This window comes from Thamnophis elegans, chromosome 14, assembly GCF_009769535.1.
Source record: "Thamnophis elegans isolate rThaEle1 chromosome 14, rThaEle1.pri, whole genome shotgun sequence".
Classification (NCBI taxonomy): Eukaryota; Metazoa; Chordata; class Lepidosauria; order Squamata; family Colubridae; genus Thamnophis; species Thamnophis elegans.
In genome coordinates, this window is record NC_045554.1 from 7,453,841 (window position 1) to 7,469,002 (window position 15,162).

Here is a 15,162-nt window from a genome sequence, read left to right on the forward strand (position 1 = left end):
TGGCTTTAATCCCAAGCATGAATTCTCTTCTCTCTCTCTTCCACTTCTTCAGTTTTCAGTCTTATTGCCTTTAATCCATTGTTTGACTACAATAATGGGTCATTCCAAGTTATTCTACCAAAATACTCTATTTTCACTGTTAGATGGTTCGCCTTTATTCCATAGTTAATTTCAAGGTGCGGTTTAATTTCATTTCTTGCGGTCTGCTTGTTTTAAACCTTGTTAACCCCCTGGAGAGTTTTCTTGGGAGAAGAAAAACAAGAGTATCATCATTCAGCCGTGCGAATAAATACAATTTTAGAAACCATGCTATGCACACCTTGGCTTTCTGTTTGATTTACAGATCAAGACTCCTTTAATAAATAAATAAAGAGAGAAGAATTGGTAACCATCCTTAGCATTATGCCCTACAAGCCGGCCCGAAATCAGGGACTTGAAAAGGAATTATTACGGTACCAGCTGATATAAGGAGAGAGAGACAGATATTCTCTGAGAGAGAGTTGGAAGGAACCTCAGAGGTCTTCTAGTCCAACTCCCTGAGTTCCTATACATTTCCAGACAATGGCTGTCCAGTCTCTTCTTAAAAGCCTCCAGTGATGGGAGCACCTACAACTTCTGGAGGGAAGTCATTCCACTGATGAATTGTTCCCACTTTCAGGAGATTTCTCCTGAGTCTCAAAGTTGATTAGTTTTCATCCATTACTTCTTGTTCTGCCTTCAGGTGCTTTGGACAATGGGTCTATCCCCTCTTCTTTGTGGCAGCCCCTCAAATATTGGAACACTGAACAGAATAACAGAGTTCGAAGGGACCTTGGAGGTCTTCTAGTCCAACCCTGTTGTGGCCTGCCAGTGGCCAGTGGAGCTGGTAGCGGATTCAGACAGTGAGGAGGTTGGGGAGGAAGATGGGCCAGTCCTGGAGTTTGCGGAAGGCTCTGATGAGGGCTCTGTGTCGGAGGCAGAGAGGGGGCCAGGGCCGTATGCCAGTTATCAGCTGCCTTCAGAGTCAGACATCAGTGAGTCAGAGGAACAACTGGAGCCTATTCCCAGTGTGCGCATGTGCAGAGTTGCCAGATGAAGGGAAGAGCTAAAGAACAAGTAAGGCCACAGGTGGACGATGAATGGCCCTTCCCAGAGGGAATATAAGAGGAGCGAAAGGGGAGTGGAGTTTGCAGGAGACAATTATTTCGCTTAATTTGTTCATGACTCTCTGAGACTCCTTGCCAAGTTCTCCAGAGATCGGGCCTGGCACCTCTCCAAGCCAGATAAGGTCTGTGACCGTAAATCCTCCCTCGAAAGACTTTGCTGGATGTGAATGAGCAGAATTCACAGTCAATTAATAAAAGGGGCTTTTGTCGCGACAAGGAGTTTGCTTCGTGCTCTCGGGAAGCCTCGGTTAGAACAAAGCCCCTGGAATAGGAGGAAATCCTATACTATGTCTGACAGATGGCTGTCCAGTCTCTTCTTGAAACCCTTCAGTGATGGGAGCACCCACAACCTCCAGTGGCCATTTGTTCCACTGGCTAATTGTTCCCACAGTCAGGAAATTCCTCCTTAGTTCTAAGTTACCTCTCCTTGGTAAGTTCCCATCTGTTACTTCTTGTTATGCCCTCAGGTGCTTTGGGGAATCGACTGCCCCCCACTTCTCCTTCGGGGCAACCCTTCAAATACTGGCAGACTCCTATTGTCTCCTGTCATTCATCAGACCAAGTGATTGGCAGGCGAAAGGGAATGCGAAGCCACTCACCCATGCAAAATTAGCCCTGGGGGTCAAACGAAAACTAGCGGCGATGATGGGAGCTGAGAAGGCCATTTGAGACTAGCAGACTTGGGGGGCATTAGAATATGAAAAGGAGAAGGTCTGGGGTGGGCTGGGAACGCCCAGCCTGGACGAACACTTGACACACCACCCACCCCCTTCCTGAAATCTGTTAGTCAAACAACGGATCTGGAAGCCGGAGGAGGTGATAGAAGCCGGAGAGAAATTCTTTGGAGAAGACAGAGAATGAGAGGAGGGCATGAAAGGCTCCCCGCATGACGACATCCTCGAAATCTTGACAATGCCGCCTTAATGAAGGGCCACTGTCACCTGACTCCGATGCCCCTGGGAACCAGCTGGCTGTGGGCAGGTGACACAGGAAGCCACGCCGACGTAGAAATGTCGGGGGATTTCCTTTTCACAGCCGGGCGAAACGGCCGGGCGAATTTGAATGCGAGGCCAGGCCAGATGAATAGGGCACAATGTTCTTCTTATAGCCACACCTCCTCGTCTTCCTTCTTGGCGGCATCCCGGACGTCTCGTACTAATCCATGTGCCAGGCCGGCAGCCATCTTTTTTTGGGGATCATTGGCCTGCCACACTTTCTATTATTCTACCTGGCCTTTTTTTTTGTGGGAGAATGGGAAGGGGGGATTGTACGGAGTTAGATGAGAGGTAGCCATAACAACATTCTTCTTAGAAAGCCAAGGTCATCCTTTGTCTCTGCACCTGACCGGAACTGGATGGGTGGAAGATGCCAGCATGGCAGTGGGAGATTGGACCGTGTGATGGACTTGTGGGTGTGGGGGCAAGGTCTTGAACTTTCGACTGGGTGGGGAAAACCGGGAAGCTTTCAGATTCGTGGTTTCCCAGATGCGCCAACATGGCTCTCTTAATAAATTGGAAGTTTGAGCGATCCTTTGCCTCGGACTCTGATTTACTTTTGGATGCTGTTTGGGACCCTGACACCATGAAGTGCAAAGAGGAAAAGCCACTTTCTGGCTGCACTCCAACCATCCTCCCAGCTGGGATGGAGTCAGGATAGGGAAACACAATCAACGCTCTTAGGAGGAGCATCAAACGTGGAAGCCCACAGGGGGATGAGGGCCAGTATAAAACAGGGCCTCGAGGTTCTTATCTCAGAGAAGCTCTTCCGGTTTCCGGCCCTGCTGCACACACAATGGCCAGCTTATCATGCCCGCCGTTAACCTGGAAGAGGAACGGGCAATGCCGAGCACGCCAGGCGTCAGGGCTCCATGTGCCACTTCGAGCAGGCATACCATAGGTTCACCATCATGGGTCTATCCTTACCCAAGACACAAACACCCGTGGCCAGTCCCTCTGTTTGTAATGGCAAACAATGTCTGAAAAACTTGGGTGAAAATTCAGTTATTCACACTCTCCCTTCTCCTATGCAAACAGATCCAGGGAAACGCATCTTCCTCTGCAAGGAAGCGGGGGTCATACTAAGCTGTATGTTGGAGCGTTAAGATTGTTGCGAGCCAAGGTGGCGCAGTGGTTAAATGCAGCACTGCAGGCTACTTCAGCTGACTGCAGTTCTGCAGTTCGGCTGTTCAAATCTCACTGGCTCAGGGTTGACTCAGCCTTCCATCCTTCCGAGGTGGGTAAAATGAGGACCCGGATTGTTGTTGGGGGCAATATGCTGACTCTGTAAACCGCTTAGAGAGGGCTGAAAGCCCTATGAAGCGGTATATAAGTCTAACTGCTATTGCTATTGTGTGGGAGAAAGAAGAGACGGAAAGCGAAAAGGAACACGCGGGTCGTGTTTTGTTCTCTCTCGCAGAAAAGCCAACGCAGCGAAAGGGGGAAAGGGTGTCCGAGGCGAGGAATACTTACTGATCCTTTAGCCAATCCTTCACGAAAGGGATCTCGAAAAATTCCACGAAAGGTTCACCTTGTCTCTTCGCGTTGTGGCTGGAAGGATCAAAACTGAGAGTGAAAATTAAGCCTGCAGGCAGTTCTTGAATTACGAATTACGGCCAAAACTCCCGTTGCTGAGTGAGAAGTTTGTCAAGTGAGCTTTGCCCCCATTTTACAACCTTTCTGGCCACAGTCGTTAAGTGAATCGCTGCAGTTGTCAGGGTTCCAAGTAATACCCCCAACGAAAGAAGACTCAGAGGCTCAAAGTTCCGCACTTTATTAGAGATGTCCTATTGGCACATCTGGGAAAACCTGAATCTGAAAGTTTTCTGGTTTTCCCTACCCAAAGAAAAGTTCAAATCCCTGCTCAGCACCCACATGTCCATCCCATGGCCCCATCAGGCCACGTCCAAACCGAAGATGCCTCCCAGTCACACCACTTAAGGTGCAGGGCAAGACGTCCTTGACTCTCTGACAAGGAATGTTATAAGGTAAAGTTAAAGGTTCCCTTCGCACGTATGTGCTAGTCGTTCCCGGCTCTAGGGGGCGGTTCTTATCTCCGTTTCAAAGCCAAATAGCCAGCACTGTCCGAAGACGTCTCCGTGGTCATGTGGCCAGCATGACTCAACGCCGAAGGTGCACGGAACGCTGTTACCTTCCCACCAAAGGTGGTTCCTATTTTCCTACTTGCATTTTTATGTGCTTTCAAACTGCTAGGTTGGCAGAAGCTGGGACAAGTCACGGGAGCTCACTCCATTACATGGCGCTAGGGATTTGAACCACTGAACTGCTGACCTTTCTGATGGACAAGGTCAGTGTCTTAGCCCCTGAGCTACTGCATCCTATGAATATTATATATATGACTACATATCTCCCGTACTCCGTATAATTCCCCCCTCCCCTTTTCCCACCGCATTGAATGTGAAAGGCCGGAAGGCCCAAGGCAGAAGGCATCTTCCGGGCCTGACAGCAGTTGTGACAAGGATGTTAAATGAATCTGGCTCCCCCGTTGACTTGGCGCGTCAGAAGATCACAAAAGGGGATCACACATAACGCCTGGCGCTGCAACTGTCATAAATAGGGGTCTGTTGCCAAATGTCTGAAATTTGATTGCATGACCATGAGGAACGGCCGCAACGGTTGTAAGAGTGAAAAATGGGCATGAGTCACTTCTTCAGTGCCGCTGTAACTCCAAACGGTCACTAAACGGGCTGTTGTAAGTCGAGGACGATCAGCTTTGGTCTCCGTTAGAAGGGTGGGCGGAGGGGGAATGCCAGAGTGATCTTCAAATGCTTCAAAGGCTGAGCAAAGAAACTTACTTGTACAACCACTCGGTCAGGAAATCCAGGGCGATGAATCTGGTCTGCTTCCTCTGCAAGAAACAGAAGAGAAGGAGAAAGAAGAGAAGCGATGGGAGGTTTTATCTTCATTCCCCCCCATCTCTTTCTCCAAAGGGCAGCCGGGCCCTCAAACGGTCCCCTCCCACGGACTGACAAAGGGCGGGAATCCCCTACGGGGTGGCAAGGGGGGTGTATGACCATGCCAGAGCCTCTCTCTCCTTCCCTCCCCCTCCCTCTCTCCCTCATTCTCTCCCTCCTCCTTACCTCCCTCTTTCTCCCTCCCTCTCCCTCCTTCCCCCTCTCCCTCCCCTCTCCCTCCCCCTCTCTCTTTCTCTCTCCCTCCCCCTCCTTCCCTCCCTCTCCCTCCCCCTCTTTCCCCCCTCTCTCCTCCCTCCCTCTCCCTCCCTCCCACTCCTTCCCTCCCTCTCCCTCTTTCTCCATCCCTCTCCCTCCCCCTCCTTCCCGCTCTCTCCCCCTCCCCCTCCCCCTCCTTCCCGCTCTCTCCCCCTCCCTCTCTCTCCCCCCTTCCCTCTTTCCCTCCCCCCCTCTTTCTCCCTCCCTCTGCCTCCCCCCTCTCTCCCTCCCTCTGCCTCCCCCCTCTCTCCCCCTCCCTCTCTCTCCCCCCTTCCTTTCCTCCCCCACCCTCCCTCTCTTTCTCCCCCTCCTTCCCTCCCTCTCCCTCCCCCTCCCTCTCCCCCTCTTCCTCCCTCTTTGCCCACCCCATCTCACGGGGTTGATGTTTTGGGGGGACAAGTAGCAGGAGGAAGGAAGCATGGTGTGTAACTTTGTCACCTTTTGAGTGGTTTATAAAAATAATAAAGATGGGCCATAAATATTCATGCAAATGATGGTGATTATGGGTGCTGATTGCATTAGGCGGAGGTATGTAATTATGGCAATTGTCTGAATGTGTCCTTGCGTCCCACGGAAAATGAATACATGGGAGTCCTTGACTTATAACCATTTGACCCTTCGACGTTACAGCTTCCCTGAAAAAAAGTGACTTAGGACTGGTTCTCACACTTACGGCCTGCACAGCATCCCCACCATCGAAGGATCAAGTGAAGGAGAGGGTGGGAGAGAGGAAGAGAGAGAGAGAGGGAGAGGGAGGAGGAGAGGTAGATACAGAGAGGGAGGGGGGAGAAGAAAGAGACAGAAGAGGGGGAGAGAGGAAGAGAGGGAGAGACACGGGGAGAGAGCGGGGAGAAGAAAGAGGAGGGAGAGGGAAAGACAAAAACAGAGGAAGGGAGGGAGCGAGGGAGGGAGAGAAAGAGAGGGGGAAATGGGGAAGAGAGGAGGAGTGAGGAAGGGAAAGAGTGGGAGAGAGAGTGACAGAGGGAGAGAGAGAAAGAAGGGGAGAGAGGGAAAGACAGAGGGAGAGGGAGAGCAGGAGAGGGAGAGAGGAGAAAGCGCCAGGAGAGGGGGAGAGGAGAGGAACAGAGTGGGAGAGAGTGAAAGAAGAGAGAGAGGAGAGGGAGAGACAGAGGGAGAGCAGGAGACAGAGAGAGAGAGAGGAAGAGAAAGAGAGGAGAAAAAGACAGGAGAGAGAGGGAGGGAAAGAAGAGAGAGGAGAGGGAGAGACACAGGGAGGGAGAGCAGGAGAGAGAGGACGAGAGAGAGAGAGAGAGGAAGAGAGGGGAGAAAGAGACAGAAGGAGAGAGAGGCAGAGACAGAGAGGAAGAGGGAGAGAGGGAGGGAGGAGGAGACCCTCATTTAAACAGACATTTATGCCTCCAGACTCCCCAGGGGAAATTAACCCATCATCTTTCCAATATAAATTCAATACTCGGATCAAACCGCATGGCTCTCCTGGAAAAGGAGGAACTCCCTGCAAAGCCACCCAAAGCCTCAACGCTATTTCTTTCCCAGGCTCGGCTGGGCTGCCTTTAAAGAAAGCCAGGCGGCCTTCAGAGGCTGCACACAGCTGGGCTGGGTTAGGCACACCCGGATATGCACAGGCACAGGAAGCCTCCCGCACAATGGGCATTGTTCCCCGGCAGATGGGCTGCACCGCTATTTTCCACCAGGAGAATCCCCTCCCATTCTTGACGGTGTTTGTGTTCCACTCGGGAACACAATGAGAGGCATCCGATCGTTTTCGCCGCCACCCCTGCTCGCTTCGTTTCATAGATACGCCCAGCGCCCCAGATGCTCTTTTGCCCAGTCCGGGACCGCCAATAAGGCACGTAACCTCACTCACACAAACACACCACCCACGCTCATTCGATTTCCTTCCTCTGCAAACCAGAAGGGTCTTTGAAACTGACCGGTTGCTTTGTCTCTTGACACTGGAGAGTGGTCTTACTGGCGGAGTAGGACTCCAAATCACATTTGTTCTGACCGAGGCTCCCCAAGATTTTGGGGGGAAACACGGTAGCATCCTCAATAAAATAAGAATCCGAGGCTAGAGATTCCTCAAAATTCCAACTTATTAAGAGAAGCCATGTTGGCACATCTGGGGAAACCCGAATTGGAAAGCTTCCAGGTTTTCCCCACCCAGTTGAAAGTTCAAGACCCTGCCCGGCACCCACAAATCCATCCCACGGTCCAATCAGTCCCTGCCACGATGGAAGATTCCTCCCATCCATCGGTCCAGGTGTCAGGGCAGAGTGACCTTGACTCTCCGAGAAAGAATGTTATTCTGGCTGCATGTCTCCCATGCGCCATCCAACCCCACCCTCCCAGTTTGACCCCCAAGCGCTTATTTCGGGGGTCAAAATTGAATTGAATTTTATTATTTGTATGCCGCCCTTCTCCGGGAGGGACTCAGGGCAGCGAACAACTCACAAGGGGAAAAGGGGAACATAGAACAGAGTACAAATAATTAAAATAAGCAAGAATCATACAGCCACACAAGTTGAGAGGGGAGGGGAACTCATCAACCCCAGGCCTGCCGGCAAAGCCAGGTTTTGACGGCTTTTCGGAAGGCCTGGAGAGAGGTGAGGGTCCGAATCCCTGTGGGCAGTTCGTTCCAGAGGGCCAGAGCTGCCACAGAGAAGGCCCTCCCCCGGGCAGTAGCCAGGTGGCATTGGCTAGTAGACGGAACCCGGAGGAGGCCAACCCTGTGTGATCTAATGGGTCTTTGGGAGGTAATTGGCAGCAGGCGGTCTCTCAAGTACCCAGGTCCAATACCATGAAGACCCTGTCTTATTTTCAGGGAAACACAGTACCTGTAAAAATCTTAATTTTGTAAAAATACATGTTGTTGTTGTTTTCAAATGCAGCTCACAGACTTAAGTGCAAATTGAGCCTTCTGCTTATACTGGTTTTAAAATAAAATAAAAACCATGTCTTTTTTTTTTCTTTCAAAGGAGGTTTGGCGATGAAACTACCGTTAATTTCTGCATCTTAACTATAAAAAGGCAGTCCAGAAAAACAACAAAGGAGTAAAAAAAAAAATGGAAATGAAGGCTTAATAAGGTTAGTTTCCCTAAAAGCCGTCATTAAACCTGCAGGGGAGCAGTGGTTCAAACCACTAATGGGATGCTTGGAAGAGCAGCTGTTTATGTCGGTTTGAAAAGACTGCAGGGCTAAAGGTTTCCACATGACAAAGTACAGGCAGCCCCTGATTTATGACCATAATAGAGCTGGCTCGTTGTAAGTCATGACAGCCGTCACAGAACCGGCAAGATTTTACAACTTTTTCTGTAGCGGACGTTAAGCGAATGCCACCGTTGTTAAAGTGAACCAATGAGTCGCTTTTGCAGAAGTCAGAATTTCGAACCTTGGTTCTTAAGGACAGCTGGTCCTTACAATCGTTGCTTTTAGAGCCTTGGTGGCGCAGTGGTTAGAGCGCAGTAATGCAGGCTGCTTCTGCTGACTGCCGGCTGCCTGCAATTTGGCAGTTCGAATCTCACTGGGTTCAAGGTTGACTCAGCCTCCCATCCTTCCGAAGTGGGTAAAATGAGGACCTAGATTGTTGGGGGGCAAGAGGCTGACTCTGTAGACCACTTAGAGTGGGCTGAAAAGCACTATAAAGTGGTATATACAGTAGGTCAAAGTGCTATTGCTATCCTTCCTTCCTTCCTTCTTTCCCTCCCTCCCTCCCTCCCTTTTATTTCCTTTCTCATTCTCCTTCCTGGTGGCACAGTGGTTAGAATGGAGTATTGCAGGCTGACTCTGCCGACTGCCAGCAGTTCGATCCTGATGAGGCTCAAGGTTGACTCAGACTTCTGTCCTTCCGAGGTCAGTAAAATGAGGAGCCAGATTGTTGGGGGCAAGAGGCTGACTCTGTAAACCGCTTAGAAAAGCACTGTAAAGCGGTATATAAGTCTGAGTGCTATTGCCCTTCCTTCCTTCCTTCCCTCCCTCTGCCAGTGCTTAGAATGCAGCATTGCAGTCTAACTCTGCCCATGGCCAGAAGTTCGATCCTGACCGGCTCAAGGTTGGACTCAGCCTTCCGTATTTCCGAGGTGGGTAAAATGAGGACCCAGATTGTTCAGGGGCAAGAAGCTGACTGTGTAAACCGCTTAGAGAGGGCTGTGAAGGACTGTAAAATGGTATATAAGTCTGAGTGCTATTGTTCTCTCTCATCTATCTTAGCTATCTATCTTAGCTATCCAATCTCTCGCTGTATCTATCTAAGAGCCATGGTGGTGCAGTGGTGAGAATGCAGCATTGCAGGCTCTGCCAGCAGTTCGATCCTGACTCAAGGTTGACTCAGCCTTCTATCCTTCCAAGGTGGGTCAAATGAGGACCCAGATTGTTGGGGGCAAAAGGCTGACTCTGTAAACGGCTTAGAGAGGGCTGTAAAGCATTGTAAAGCAGTATATAAGTCTAAGTGCTATTGCTACCTATCATGCATTCATCCATCTATCTCTCTATCTCTGTGAGCCATGGTGGTGCAGTGGTGAGAATGCAGTATTGCAGGCTAACTCTGCCCACTGTCAACAGTTCGATTCTCACCCGGCTCAAGGTCGACTCAGCCTTCCATCCTTCCGAGGTGGGTAAAATGAGGAGCCAGATTGTTGGGGGCAAATAGGCTGACTCTCTAAACCGCTTAGAGAGGGCTGTAAAACCATTGTGAAGCGGTATATAAGTCTAAGCGCTACTGTTCAAGTTATAACAGCACTGAAAAAGGTGACTTAGGACAGTTTTTTCGCACTTACGACTGTTGCAGGATCCCCACGGTTACAGGATCAAAAGTCGGATGCTTGGCAACTGGCTTGTACTTATGACGGCTGTGCTGTCCATGTGTGTGTGTGTGTGTGTCACATGATCCCTTTTTGCGGCGTTCCCAGCTGGCTTCCAACAAACAAAGTCAGCGGGGAGGGGGGGAGCCAGATTCACTTAACGACCGCAGGATTCACTTAATGATAGCAGTGGTTTGTTTAACTGTGGCAAAAAAAAAAACCAGTCGTAAAATGGGGCGTAACTTCCTTAACAATCGCTGTGCTTAACCACCAGAAAGTTGAGGCTTAATTGGGGGTTGTAAGTTGAGGACTACGATAAATTCCCGGATAGGTCCGTATTCTGATCCCGCATTCTGGAACGTCGCACGTCCTTCCGAGATCGATTTTGGACTCACCTCAAAGCATCTTTGCTTCTTGGCTTCGTGCAGGAGTTCCACCATGCCGGGAAGAAGCACGGGAAAAATGTAGCATTCCAAGAATTCCCTGGGAGTACCTGGACAGGTCAAAGGTTTGTTTTTTACAAACAGGTAAATACTAAGTCTGTTCCATTTACCGTATTTTTCAGAGTATAAGACGCACCAAGATTTTGAAGAGGCAAATTTAAAAAAAAAGGTTTTGCACTCTGCAGACCTCCCAAAAATGGCCCGTTTTTCACAAAAATGAACCCCCAAAAAATGGCATGCATAGCATTTAGGAAGCTTATAGAGTGCTCCTGGGGGTGGGGTGGGGGCAAAAATGAGCAAAAGTTGGCCTGTTTTTCGCTCATTTCTGCTCTCCCCAGCCTCCAGGAGCACTCTGGAAGCCTCCTAAAGGCTCTGCATGGCCATTTTTGCAAAGGGGGCAGGGTTTCAGGAGGCCAAAAATGCTGTATTCAGTGTATAAGACGCACCCAGATTTTCAGCCTCTTGTTTGAGGGGAAAAGGTGCGTCTTATACTCTGAAAAATATGGTACGTATCATGTAAATAATCAGCTCTGCGGTTCATAGTCCCATCTGGTGACCAAAACTGGATGCAGTACTCTAGCTGTGGTCTTACTAGGGCTTTATAGAGTGGTATGAGTATCTCCCTTGATCTCGATTGTATCCCTCTATTAATGCAACGTAGGATTGCATTCATAGACTGCAACTACGAAACGGGCAGAAATCGTGGTCAAGACCGGGCTGGGTGGGAAGGGGCCTTCATTTCTCTCCCTTCCTTTTCAAAAAGGATGCCCTGATAAAGGAAGATGAGTTTGCCTGATGACTTACATGTTTTTAGGTCAGGCAGCTCAGGAGCGATCAGCGCAGAAAGAAGAGACAGGGTCTTCTGGGGGGGCTCTTCCTCGGCGATCACAGGCTTGCTCTCCCCCACACTCAGCTCTGGCAGCGGCCCGGCCTCCTTGGGAACCTGCTGAGGAGCAAAAACAAGGAGATAAAACGCCCTGCTCCTCCGGATTTAGATAAGCGAACGCTGTAAGTAAGCAAAGAAAGAACGAAACAAAGGGAACATCGATTCTGAACCTACTCTCGGCGCAACTGGGGAGTAATTCGTTAACTGAGGGGAGTATTTGTAGCTCAGGGTTGACCTGTGGGAGTGCTCTCTGAGCTTGGTGGTTTTCTTGCAAGACGTTTCGTGACCCAAGGAAGTAATAGCCTCAGGGCTAGAAAGGAGAGGAGGAGGAGGAGGAGGAGGAGGAGGAGGAGGAGGAGGAGGAGGAGGAGGAGGAGGAGGAGGAGGAGGAGGAGAAGGAGAAGGAGAAGGAGAAGGAGAAGGAGAAGGAGAAGGAGAAGGAGAAGGAGAAGGAGAAGGAGAAGGAGAAGGAGAAGGAGAAGGAGAAGGAGAAGGAGAAGGAGAAGGAGAAGGAGAAGGAGAAGGAGGAGGAATTATTGTTTCAATTAGGGTGTCCAACCTTGGTGCTCTCTGAGCTTGGTGGTTTTCTTGCAGACATTTCGTGACCCAAGGAGGTAATAGCCTCAGGGCTAGAAAGGGGAGGAGGAGGAGGAGGAGGAGGAGGAGGAGGAGGAGGAGGAGGAGGAGGAGGAGGAGGAAGAAGAAGAATTGTTGTTTCGATCAGGGTGTCCAACTTTGGTGCTCTCTGAGCTTGGTGGTTTTCCTGCAGACATTTCGTGACCCAAGGAGGTAAGAGCCTCAGGGCTAAAAGAGAGGAAGAGGAGAGAGGGAGGAGGAGGAGGAGGAGGAGGAGGAGGAGGAGGAGGAAGAGGAGGAGGAGGAGGAATTGTTGTTTCGATCAGGGTGTCCAACTTTGGTGCTCTCTGAGCTTGGTGGTTTTCCTGCAGACATTTCGTGACCCAAGGAGGTAAGAGCCTCAGGGCTAAAAGAGAGGAAGAGGAGAGAGGGAGGAGGAGGAGGAGGAGGAGGAGGAGGAGGAGGAGGAGGAGGAGGAGGAGGAAGAGGAGAAGGAGGAGGAATTGTTGTTTCGATCAGGGTGTCCAACTTTGGTGCTCTCTGAGCTTGGTGGTTTTCCTGCAGACATTTCGTGACCCAAGGAGGTAACAGCCTCAGGGCTAAAAGAGAGGAGGAGGAGGAGGAGGAGGAGGAGGAGGAGGAGGAGGAGGAGGAGGAGGAGGAGGAGGAGGAGGAGGAGGACAACGACTATGGAGTCCTGGGTGCTCTCTGAGCTTAGTTCTCTTGCAGATGTTTCTTGACCCAACTAGGTAACATCATCAATGCTAGTGAGTGCAATGAGATTTGCTCTATATTTATATGCAGTGGCTTCCCTATCAGTATGGGTGGGAGTGTTGCTTTCTTCTTGTTAGTTCCTTGATTAGGTTGTTTGTTTATGGTTTACTTTGTTAACCTTGATTACTTTACTGACTTTAGCAAAATGCCTCCTCACCAGCAATCAACCCCCAAATAAGCAGAGATTATTAATACCAAGATTAACACTAGACAAACAATGTAGCAGTAAACAACGCCCTCAATCACGGATAAGCCACTCGTATATGAACAGAGTTCAATCCAGGCATTAGCCAAATTTCCAAAGTCAGGGATTTATAGAGAATATGTTTAAAAAGTCACCTATAAGTACTAACCTGATTTTGCATTTAATAACCGCAGCAAGACTGCTGGTGGCGCAATACTGGAAGAAGGAAGATTTGCCTACTATTCAAGAATGGACATTAAAAGTAACAAACCTAGCAGAGATGGCTAAAATATCAGCATATCTCAAGGACCACTCAAACGAGAGATATAAACTGGAGTGGAGAAGATGGATTGACTATACTCAAAATAAATATGGGACTAAGAAATTTGATTTAATTTGATTTGATTTATTGGATTTCTATGCCGCCCTATTCCCAGAGGGACTCAGGGCGGCTCACAAACCAAAAAAAAAGGGGGGGGGAATACAAACAGGAGGAAAACAACGGACAAACAACTACAAACAATTTAAAAACACTCAACAACCACACAATTCGAGTGGGGGCGGGGAATCCGTCAGCCCCAGGCCTGTCGGAACAACCAGGTTTTAAGGGCTTTGCGGAAAGCCTGAAGGGTGGTGAGGGTCCGAATCTCCACGGGGAGCTCGTTCCAAAGGACCGGAGCAGCCACAGAGAAGGCCTTCCTCCGGGTGGTAGCCAATCGGCATTGGCCAGTAGATGGAATTCGGAGGAGGCCTAATCTGTGGGATTTAATAGGTCTGTTGGAGGTAATTGGCAGCAGGCGGTCTCTCAAGTACTCAGGTCCAATACCATGAAGGGCTTTATAAGTAACGACTAGCGCATTGAAGCGTATCCGAAGACCAATAGGCAGCCAGTGCAGCTGATAGGTGTGACGTGGGTGTACCGGGGTGCACCCACAATCGCTCGCGCGGCTGCATTCTGGACAAGCTGAAGTCTCCAAATGCTCTTCAAGGGCTGCCCCATGTAGAGCGCATTGCAAAATTCCAGATAGTTTATGACTGAAGAAACAAGGAATGATATAATCTGTTTAGAGCTAGCCTAGCAAAGAGGAGTTAAAGCTCAAATGAAAAATGATACTAACTTTTTTTTAAAGTTTATCTTTGTTAAAGATTTATACCCTATATTGGTTCTGGGAAGCGGGTGGGGAGGGGAAGGTTGCGGGGGGGGGGGTTGGGGGGGGAGGGTAGGGGGAGGGAGGTAAATATTTGTAAAAGTGTTTTTTTTTCAAAATTTTCAATTTAAAAAAAAGTCACCTATAAGCTTCATTTTGTCTGTGTGTGGGGGGGAAACACTCATTAAATGATCCTTAAGGGGAAAAAAGGATTCTGGTATTTTATTTTTTTAAAAATAGATAATGGGTGGGGGAGGGGATCACAGAACTTAAGAGGACTCCCAGTTCTTCTGATGAAGACCAGAATCTGGAATATGTAAGGACGCATAGAAAACCAGAGTTGAGTGTAACGCAAGAGGGCCGATTCGTAAGGACGAAGCTGGCTGCTGTGAACTGAGCCTGTCACTTCAGATTAAGACATATAACGCGCAAACTGCAAAATGAGATCTGCTACATGGGGAAGGGCTGGCCCTTCGTGGCAGGCACGCATGCAAAAAAAAAAAATCTAAATTCAGCTTCTGGCATCTCCAGGAAAAGCTGGAGAAAAATGATGGGGAGGGGTTTGACAAGACAAACCCCGGCAGGCAATTTGGGTCCGGAATGACACCGCAAGCCAGGATTCCCAATTTGGATTACACGCTCCCAGGCGCCTGACCTCTTTAACAGACATTTCAAGGTGGCGGGGGGGGGGGGGAGGCGGTGTTGTCCATTTTTGCCTACTTTTAAGACTCGTGGACTTCAATTCCCAGAATTCCCCAGCCATGATCCCATCTTGCTTGTATAACAGCCTCTTCCCCCCCCCCCCCCTTGAAATTAAAATACCTCAAACGCTACAATCTTTCAGTGGTTCTATGCACAGTTCAACTCCGGTGCTGGAGAAGACTCCTGCATTGAGTCCCTTGGACTGCAAGGCCATCCAACCAGTCAGTCCTAGAGGAGATCAACCCTGACTGCTCTTGAGAAGGCCAGATCCTGAAGAGGAAACTCAAAGACTTTGGCCACCTGATGAGAAGGAAGAAGGACTCCCTGGAGAAGAGCCTCA

At 49.5% G+C, this 15,162-nt stretch overlaps 1 protein-coding gene across 1 annotated transcript in view; it reads right to left on the reverse strand.

Annotated features, from left to right (window-relative positions):
- IQCK (IQ motif containing K) overlaps positions 1-13,075 on the reverse strand; it is a 29,260-nt gene extending 16,185 nt beyond the window's left edge. Inside the window, exons 1-5 of the mRNA XM_032231010.1 lie at positions 13,035-13,075; positions 11,357-11,535; positions 10,505-10,602; positions 4,957-5,009; positions 3,614-3,691 (exon numbers count right to left, since the gene is read on the reverse strand). Coding sequence (XP_032086901.1) covers positions 3,614-3,691; positions 4,957-5,009; positions 10,505-10,602; positions 11,357-11,535; positions 13,035-13,075 — 449 coding nt within the window. The remainder of the gene's footprint in view (positions 1-3,613; positions 3,692-4,956; positions 5,010-10,504; positions 10,603-11,356; positions 11,536-13,034) is intronic.
- Positions 13,076-15,162: the final 2,087 nt, after the last annotated feature.